The 10000-nt window shown below is 44.4% G+C and overlaps 1 protein-coding gene across 9 annotated transcripts in view; it reads right to left on the bottom strand.

The window, feature by feature from the left end:
- Positions 1 to 10000, bottom strand: part of ppfibp2b (PPFIA binding protein 2b) — a 98004-nt gene that overhangs the window by 15446 nt on the left and 72558 nt on the right. For 8 of the 9 annotated variants that reach the window (XM_063196805.1, XM_063196804.1, XM_063196811.1 and 5 more), the window contains 9 exons: positions 9789 to 9864; positions 7206 to 7312; positions 6443 to 6510; positions 5913 to 5996; positions 5087 to 5147; positions 4357 to 4392; positions 3502 to 3649; positions 993 to 1128; positions 355 to 468 (listed from right to left, as the gene is read on the bottom strand). In XM_063196805.1, the coding sequence (XP_063052875.1) occupies positions 355 to 468; positions 993 to 1128; positions 3502 to 3649; positions 4357 to 4392; positions 5087 to 5147; positions 5913 to 5996; positions 6443 to 6510; positions 7206 to 7312; positions 9789 to 9864 (830 nt within the window). The remainder of the gene's footprint in view (positions 1 to 354; positions 469 to 992; positions 1129 to 3501; positions 3650 to 4356; positions 4393 to 5086; positions 5148 to 5912; positions 5997 to 6442; positions 6511 to 7205; positions 7313 to 9788; positions 9865 to 10000) is intronic. The other variant, XM_063196809.1, reaches the window with a different exon arrangement.

Genomic DNA, 10000 nt, shown 5'->3' on the forward strand with positions numbered 1-10000 from the left:
CAACATTGCTCCACAGAAAACAGGTACCAGACGTAGTGCGGAGCCAAGTCTCTTGGCGGAAGTACGTAGGATGGTGCGCGAGGCTAGGTGACAACACCCATGACAATGAGCATGTCTCTTGGTCCAGGTAGAGAAAATATGAGTCACTCAAGGCTACTATTTTCTTTTTATTTGGCTACCAAAGCGGGAAAAAACCTTGCCTCAGATTTTCTCTACCTGGACCAAGTTTGAGAGCCCCTACACTGATGAGCACCAAGAACAAAGGTGAAGAGCCAGAAGCACTCCAATGTCCTGTTTGTTTTTTAATGAAAATGTCTCTATTACTATAGCTAACTTGTAAAGTGTTCAGCTTACCGTGCACCCGAGTGGGCCAGTCGTGGGCCGGCCGTGGCCCTCACGCCCCCTCTACGGAACTCGCCGGAGTCGGACTCGCCCGCGGGAAAGCTACCTGATTGGGACCTTCGGATCCTGTGGGGACAGAACGCGCGGGTGAATATGTCTCTGAAATTACATTACCATTCCTACACAGTAAACATACCAGTGTTGCTTTAATTTAAAGAGTTGGCATTGACTCAGCTTCAAACTCAGAAGTATCTACAACAAACATGAAATGTAAAAAGTTTGTGGTGTTTTGTAACCATTTTGTACTACATAAATGCTAGCATGCTTGCTTTATGAATCCATAGCAGTGCCATTGCGCACACACCATGTCTTTCTCTTATATCTTCAGTGGCTCGACTTCAAAAAGAGAAAATACAGCCCAGCTGACATTTGACTCAAGCACTTAATAGTAGCCTACTGGTATTCATCAAAAAAAATGTCAGAGTTAACTCAAAGGTAACACTCATGCTGTTGGACCTGAATTTACGTAAAAGTTAAAAAATCACTGTGTCAGTGGTGCTGCCCCCTATCAGGTGGCGCCCGGGCAATTGCCCGGTTGGCCCACCCCTACCGTATGACAGGCCCTGCTGACAGTAGAGCAGGTCACTTACTTGCCCCACAGCTTCTTGATGCCCCTCTGTGACTTCCTGTGTTCCGGAGACACAGGGGACTGCTGGCCCGAGTCCCTCCCCGACGACAGAGGAGAGAGGTCAGACAGCGTCGAGTCATCCGTCCTCTCGGTCTTCCCTGAAACACGCACAGCCACAGACACAACAGCAAGAGCAACAGAAAAAGAAAAAAATAGAAAGAATCATGAAGCATGTTGTAATCGGTTGACTGGCAAAAAACCGACTGTCTTTAGATGATTTTATTAGATCTGACAAGCAGAGCCCACAGAAATACGCACCGGCTCCAAAGAGATCAAACCTGGCCCTTCCCCAACCTTAGCCAAGTGTAAGCATGATGGGAAAAAGGGGCAAACAAACAAATAAACAAATAAACAAAAAGCCACTTCAGTAATTCAGGAAATCAAAGATGATTATGAACACAAGTCATGGGACAAGAAGATCCATCAAAAATCTTGCACTGAATTGTGGATAAAGGCTGACATCATCACACAACAGACTATAAAAAGGATCTGAGTGAGGCATAAACTTATGCCTTTAATACCATATGCAGGTATTTTAAAACAGATAATTTTTACTGCAACGCATTTACATATTGTGATCCTGTTGAAAGGGCATGTGGATCACCTTTTCGACAGGTGTGCTTTAAAAAGTCAATTTTAGTGAGCTAAAGTCTGTATACTGTATGTACATGTAAACAGAAGGCCCAACTGGATGCATTTACTTAAATATTTGTGTAAACAGGGTCTTGGGCTCTCATATCTGTGTGTGTGTGGATGCAGCAGTGTGGCAGCTGTTGTGGCTCCAGCTGGGCCTATCCATGTGGACACAATTCAGCAGTGCCTCACATGACACCAGTTTAGGCATTTGGAGCACTCGTGCTTGAACAAATTGGTGTCTAATGTGAGCTTAGGGCTGTGGGGGGGTGATAGGAGGAGGCGTTAAAGTATTAGAGCAAAGTGCAGGAGACGTACTTAATACTCGCAGCCTCTCCTCTCCTCTGGGCTTCACAGATTTTTTAAAATATAATAAATAAATAATAAAAACACTCTACTCATCCACCCCTTAAGAGGGGTGGGGCACAAAAAGAGAAAGTAAGGAACGAGAAACAGAAAGAGAGTTGAGAAAGAGAAGAGAGAGAATCAGCAGAGCAAGGCAGTACAAGAGGAGAATATTTGAATCCCTGATGACCAACAGAACGCACAAGGTTGCTATTTTGTTATATTTCTTTTTTTGTCATTAGTTCCCCCACATTATAATAGTACGGTACCTAAAGCTGGAGCACTGGCACTCCGGCTGCGATCTTCAGCCCGAAGCCCAAGCAGAGGAGGGGAAGAGAGGCAGGAAGGCAGAGCAGGGGTGGGGAGACCAGCCAAGACCACACAGCACAGCCCAGGCAGGAGAAGAAGCAGCAGCAGTAGTAGTAATGATGAGAGGAAGAAGAGAAGAGAAGAGAGGGGAGGAGAAGAGACAAGGTGAGAAGAAAAGAGGTGAGAAGAGAAGAGAAGAGAAGAGAAGAGAAGAAAAGAGAAGAGAAGAGAAGAGAAGAGAAGAGAAGAGAAGAGAAGAGAAGAGAAGAAAAAAAGGAAAAGAAAAGAGACGAGACGAGACGAGACGAGACGAGAAGAGAAGAGAAGAGAAGAGAAGAGAAGAGAAGAGAAGAGAAGAGAAGAGAAGAGAAGAGAAGAGAAGAGAAGAGAAGAGAAGAGAAGAGAAGAGAAGAGAAGAGAAGAGAAGAGAAGAGAAGGAAGGGGAGGGGAGGGGAGGGGAAGAGCAGCAGCATCCAAAGCAAGAGGGAGGGGTTAGCACAGAAGAAGAAGTTGTAGAAGAAGAAGTAGTTAGCAAAGGGTTAAAAACAGCCCATGCCGACACCATGGCTGTCGAAGAGCAGGGAGAGAGGGAGGTGTTGTGTGACAGCGCTGAATTTAATTGACGGAATTAAAATTCTTCCATGCTGATGGTGTTAATAATATATATATATATATCTTTTAAAACATGTTTTAGCTTTTCATTTTTAGTATCAGCAAAGAGGAGTGATGACAAACTAGTTCCAATGTTCTCACTCAGACCTCATTTCAAAATCTTAGAGAATGTGTCACCAATCACTCATCACATATCATGAACAGATGTTTCATCGGAAGATTTAGGGCAGTGATAAAAGCAATTTTGTATGAAGCAGCACAAAGTAGCACATTACATTCTTCTCTGAAAAAGAAATCTACAAAATGCATCATTGACCTACAGAAACGAGATATTGTGTAGAGGGGAGGACTGATAACTGAGTGTGACATGTACTGTGCACTAGATCCATTCTGACAGACAGTCAGAGATGGGGTCAACAGACCACCAGACTGAATGCATAGTTGCTAGCCAGTTAGCAACTTGGGTAGTTGCCAATGGGAAACTGCAGTGCAAACAACAAAGTAGCGAATGTTCTTGAAACTATGGTCTCGAGAAATGCACCCCAGATCAGACTAGGCGGCCGTCCACTCACTGAGGTTGAACTGACTGCTGTCCTCGCTCTCATCTGGGGACAGCTGTAGAGGTGACGAGTACTTCTGCCTCTCTCCTCCGTTCTGCTCCAGTCGAGACAGCTTACCCGGCAGGGTGCGGTACTTATTACTACTGTCTATATGCTGATTCTGCACATGGAAAAGAGAAAAATAATGAAAAACAAAAACAAATGACATGAAATAATTGAGCCTTTTACTGCAGCTGTGTCCATCAACGGGCCTATTCACTCAACTATATCATAACAACACTGCTATAACAATGCAAGGAGTCTTAGGTAACCGATTAAGACTTGGTCATTACCATTTTGGTGACAATAAGGTTACAGCAGAGGCTCTGCGTTAGGCCGTTCACAAAAGGAAATATTCTTATGTACAAAGCAGACACACAATTCTCTACGTAACATGTGCACAACACACTTTTGGAAAAATGTGTGAAGATTTGGTGAGTGACACAATGATCATGTTGTTAGTTATACAATTTGCATCTTATGTAAAAAGTTGAGTTTTTTTATAATAGGCTACTGCTGTAAGTGCACGAGACAGAGGTGGTTGTGATGTCAGCAAGACATACATGTAGCTATCTTTCATTGGTTACAGGTGATGTCAGCAAGACATACATGTAGCTATCTTTCATTGGTTACGGGTGATGTCAGCAAGACATAGCTATCTATCATTGGTTACAGGTGATGTCAGCAAGACATAGCTTTCTATCATTGGTTACAGGTGATGTCAGCAAGACATCGCTAGTTAATCATTGATTACAGGTGATGTCAGCAAGACATAGCTCTCTATCATCGGTTACGGGTTCGAGCGGTTAGGCGGGAGGGAGGAAGTACCTGCAGGACAGGCTCTACCGGTTGTCCCACAACATGCTAGCGGTAGCATAAAAGGAAAAGCACATGAAAGAAAAAGAGAGGGGGAGAGAGAGATGGAGAGAGAGAGTGAGAGAGAGAACACATGTAATAACAACTCTATGTTAGACTACTGACTGACAGCACCTAAACCCACGCCATAGTACAGACATTTTTTCAGATGGTTCAAAGAAAACAAAGTACCCATTCACAAACCCGAACCCACCCGGAGAGTTAGGTATGTTAATTATATGGTACAGTTCTGAAATGGGTAGAGGAGGAAGGGAGAGAGAGAGTGAGAGAGAGAGAGAGAGAGAGATAGTCTCACAGAGTTCTGTTTCATTTCATCTTAGACAAGAGGGGTAAAAGCATATAGAGGTTCAGTATTCAGAAGTTCAGCAGAAAAAACCCCATATTGACAGTCCCAAGGTCAACCAAATAACCCAACTACAAAAAATAAAATGGAATGCCCACACACACGCTCCTGATGAAGAGTGAATAGCTGTAAAATGTTCACTGGGAAATAAAAAAAAGCAAAACGAGAATGATTGTGTGGTCGTTCCATTTTATTTTTATTTTATTTCATGATTAATTGTATTTTTAAAATTTGTTTGACCTTGTCTTGCCCAGCACCTATGCACCAGTACCTGTTTCTACAACGAAATAACCCAACCAAAAACCAAACAACCACCCAACCCAACAAAATGTCTCCAACCTTGTGCACAGATCCGCTCTGAAGCTCCTCCAGGCTGGTGGAGAGTAGTCGTGGTTGCACCCTGCAGGGAGATGACATGAGACCAATAAAATATTTTAAAAATCCACACTCATGCTAGCCTCACCAAAGCTGTTCCTGAAACAGTTTAGTATGACAGTGCTGTTTTTTTCACCCCCTGAGTTAGCTGAGGCAGCAGGCTAAGCTGTGTGTGTGTGTAAGTGTATTCGGGGTGTGGACAGTAGTACCTAGCAGCTGAGGCATCACTATAATAGCATGTGACAGGATTAGCTGAGCGGGAAGCGATGCTAAGGGCTAACTGTTGGGGTTGGGGCTGAGTCCAGAACATTGCGCTGACAAGGGTCATCATCGTCCCTATTAAACACCCTGAGAAAATTAAGTGCACTAAAAAGCTTCACAGGGGCATGACAAACACACTAAGTAAATAGTATGCACAGACTAAAGTCTTGAAAAGTGTATGATGGCACTGATAGACCAGACTTGAGCAATTCCAGCACTGGAAGTAATTGACTTTGTATTGAGTCGCTGGCGAGAGAAGAGACAGAGAGAGAAGAGAGCGATTTGGGCAACTAGAGGTAATTTGAGCGACAGTTTGTAGTTAGACTTGAGCAAATATTATGCAAATGAGCTATGATGCAGTTTGGCGACAGCCGCCACAGCCAATGGGAATGGCAGAATGCTTGCATTCTGCTTTTAGCGGACATTCTCTGTTGCTTCTATCGCTCATATCGATCTTGCTGCACAGTCCAGCGATTCTGTGTTGCTTCATTTTGTTGCCATCGGTGTGTTTCCCCGGTAAAACACAAACCTTTCTAGCTGCCACTGTCCGTTGTGGTAGCCAAAGCTGCTGGGTGATATCGTGGACTCCATAGCCATCTGGAAACTGCGGCAGCTGTGGGAAAGAAACAAAAAGTTTAAAGGCAGGAAGCAGGTGAAATAGTAACCCAATAAAATGTTCATAGACATACGTATACGTACAGTATAAATACCAGAAAACGAAAGACATGAAGAAGAAGAAGAGGAAAGAGAAGAAGAAGAAGAAGAAGAAGAAGAAGAAGAAGAAGAAGAAGAAGAAGAAGAAGAAGAAGAAGAAGACAAAGAAGGAGAAGGAGAAGGAGAAGGAGAAGGAGGGTGGGGGGCAAGAGTGTTAAAGGATGGTGGAGGCCAATCAACGCACGCAAAGTTCCCTCCCATGAGGAGGCACTAAATTCATAATGCCATCTGGGATGTTCAGGCCTTGATTTTCCAGCCAGTGCACATTTGGAGTGAGACATTTGGAACAGATGCCATTTATTTCTACATTGCCTTATTTATTTATTTATTTATTTATTTATTTACCTGGAGTCCAAGTCCTTCTGGAGTAACAGGGGGGAGACGAACAGGGGGGATGAACCTCTGGAGGATATCTATGGAGAGAGAGAGAGAGAGAGAGAGAGAGAGAGAGAGAGAGAGAGAGAGAGAGAGAGAGAGAGAGAGAGAGAGAGAGAGAGAGAGAGAGAGAGAGAGAGAGAAGATGAAGCCAAATATTCACCTGAGACTCCTCCTGCCATGTGTTCCTCTCCTCCTCACACACAACAAAACAACCCAAGGCATCTGGGCTCTGTCACTTGACTTCCCTTCTGCCATGCCCACAGGTGGAGAGTTATACAATAACAACCTCTCCTGCATGGTCCACACATATGCACACACGCTACTGTACATGATAACATTAAAGCACAATGTTGTGTCAAGTGCATGTCCAAGACATGTCCGGAATAAATTAACCTTGAATTTGGAAAACAGCTCCTTCTGACAATATGCTGTGATGCCTTGTGTAAAAGATAAACATCCTATGACTTGTCATGTATTTTATTTTTATCACTAAATGCCATGTGCAATACAATCTCTTAAAGATACTGCGACTGTATCTGTCGTAAAAAACAATATCAGCCCAGTTAGTGTTGTTTGGCGTCACACTGAGACGTGCTGACAGACGCAGCCATGACGAGGTAGCTTTGACAGTAGTAGGCGGACAGAAATGGCGATGTAGGTTTGACAGAGTTAGGCGGACAAGCTGCTTCAGCCTCGTGTGGTCCGTCACCCCAAACCCCACTCCACTCACCTCCGATCTCATGATGTCCGAGTGAGCTTTGTGTGTCAGCGCCCTCATCTTCAGACTACCGCTCAGCTCCTCCTCACTGCTCCCACACAGCAGCTTCTCATTGGACACTGAAGATGGATAAAGGGGAGGAGACAAAGCAGGAGGAGGAGGAGAAGTGGAGGTGGAGGAGGAGGAGATAGCGGAGGAGGGGCAATGAGGAGCAGGGCAGGGAGATGGTGAGAGGAGAAGCAGAAGTTAACCCATTGACGCCTAAGGCACTTGCAAAAAAGGGTGCTGAATGCATGAGCCCTTTTTAAGAAAAGCTGCCCTCAGCCTATAAAAACCTAAATATCTCAGCCTCTGAAGTACATAAAAACATGAAATAAGTTGCATTTAAACGCTAAGACGCCCATCTTTCATTAGAATGTGTTCATTCATCTCAAACAATCAAAGATCTTTAATAAAGTTGTCTCAAATCTCATGAGCCTAAATGTTGTGTAATGCCGCTCCAGGCGCCAGGGGCAATGTTGCGCAACGCAACATCCAGTATCAATGGGTTAAGGTGGGGGAGGAGGTGGAGAAACCTCCAGGGAGAGAAGGAATAGGAGGATGAGTGTATGATGGACAGAGTGTAGGATGAGGAGAGGATGGAGGAGGGAGAGGAGTAGACGGACGAGGAAGTGACAGTGAGGGAGAAGAAAGAGGAGTAGATGGAGAGACAAATGGGGTCAAGGAACAAAAAGCGAGAAGGAAGAGAAAGATAGTGGAGGAGAGAGGATGGAGCAGGAAGAGGATTGAGAAAATAGAAGGAGGAGTGGATAGAGGAGAGATAGTGGAGGAGTGGATAGAGGAGAGATAGTGGAGGAGTGGATAGAGGAGAGATAGTGGAGGAGAGGATAGAGGGGAAGATAGTGGAGGAGTGGAAAGAGGGGAAGATAGTGGAGGAGAGAGGAGGAGTTGATAGAGGGGAAGATAGTGGAGGAGAGAGGAGGAGTTGATAGAGGGGAAGATAGTGGAGGAGAGAGGAGGAGTTGATAGAGGGGAAGATAGTGGAGGAGTGGATAGAGGGAGAGATAGTGGAGGAGTGGATAGAGGGAGAGATAGTGGAGGAGTATAATGGAGAGATGAGGGGAGTTCAGTATAAAAAAAGAGTGCAGTCAGAGAGAGTAGAGAGAGAGAGGTTCCATTGGACCATTGTTTCCGGGTTCTATTATTGCAAGGGGGAGGGGGGGAAATCCCCCTTTAGGCAGACCTAGGCAGACCTAAGGACTGTTCTATTCACTGCTAGGAGTATTATGACATGCCCTTTTAGGCAGACCGTGTTAGGTGCCCATAGCAACCTATTACAATGGCATATCTCTATATACTTAAAGAATCTCTGGTGCAGTGTTTCTGGTTAGTCACGAGCCTCATCAGGGCCCACATTTGTGTGTCATGTTGAAGAGTTGAAGAGCACTTCACTTCAGCCATCTCAGCACTTCAAAGACTCACTGGTGGTGAAGAGAAGAGCAAGGCCGCGGGCACACACACACACACACACACACACACACACACACACACACACACAGACACACACACACACACACACACACACACACACACACACACACACACACACACACACACACACACACACACACACACACACACACACACACACACACACACTCTATTCTAAACACAAACTCTCTCTCTCTCTCTCCTCTACATACAGATGCACGCACGCACACACACACACACACACACAAACACACACACACACACACACACACACGCACACGCACACGCACACGCACACACACACGCACACACACACACACACACACACACACACACACACATGACCTGGTTCATGACCTGGTCAATGTCTACTCTTGCTGGTGGTCAATTTATACAACCCTGTGCTTGCTTCAGACTTCAAACATTTACATGATAAAAACCTCACGAAAGAGAGCGCGGCCTGACTAGAAGTGCTCTTGTACTCAAAAGGAGCCAATTAGGTCAACAGCAGCATCTCTCAACACACGCTGCTCTATCCACAAACAGTTGGATTTGATAATTAAGACTCAAATAATGCTGGTCTTTCTACACCATGCTAAAGAATAATAATCAGCTTGAATTATCATAGCTTTCTCTCTCTTTTTTCCCCCCTCTTTTCATAGATTTCCATATCTCTATGGAGGTCAGCTCTTTAAATATGCCACAGTAAATTGTATAGTGGACTACAAAGGTGCACTGTGTAATGTTTTTAGCAGTTTCTTTTCTGAATTCATGCTCCCCATTCACAAATGTTACCCTTTTCGTGAACGCTTACCACCACCATCAAATTCTAAGCCTTCATTATGACTTCATACATGAAAAGGTGGATCTTCTCCATGTCAGCAATTTTACAGCAATAGACATTTTTAGCTGCAAAACTTACTGTACTTTGGTCATACTTCTAAATATTAGTTTATTGTGTAGTAGACATTCATGAAAAGAACAAATTTGCCAATAGGCTGCACAGTTTCAATGAGCAGCATAATGGCAATACCTAGCCACCATCCTACACACAGTACAACTTTTACAGTAAATGAGGACAGGGGCAGGGTGAGAGTACTGTACCTTGGGAGAGAGTCATCATGTCCTTCATCTTGCGGTACTGGCCCACCAGAGCAGTAAGCTCTTCAATATGGCGGTCCTGAGGACAGGATTGGGAAACAAAACTTGTTAGGAGAGAAAACAATTAGCAAGTCATGTTAAGATTTGATGTCAGACCCTCCAATAATTATAAAGATATAAAATTACACTTAGCTGACACTTTTATCAGAAGTGAC

This window comes from Engraulis encrasicolus, chromosome 4 (assembly GCF_034702125.1).
Source record: "Engraulis encrasicolus isolate BLACKSEA-1 chromosome 4, IST_EnEncr_1.0, whole genome shotgun sequence".
Taxonomy (NCBI): domain Eukaryota; kingdom Metazoa; phylum Chordata; class Actinopteri; order Clupeiformes; family Engraulidae; genus Engraulis; species Engraulis encrasicolus.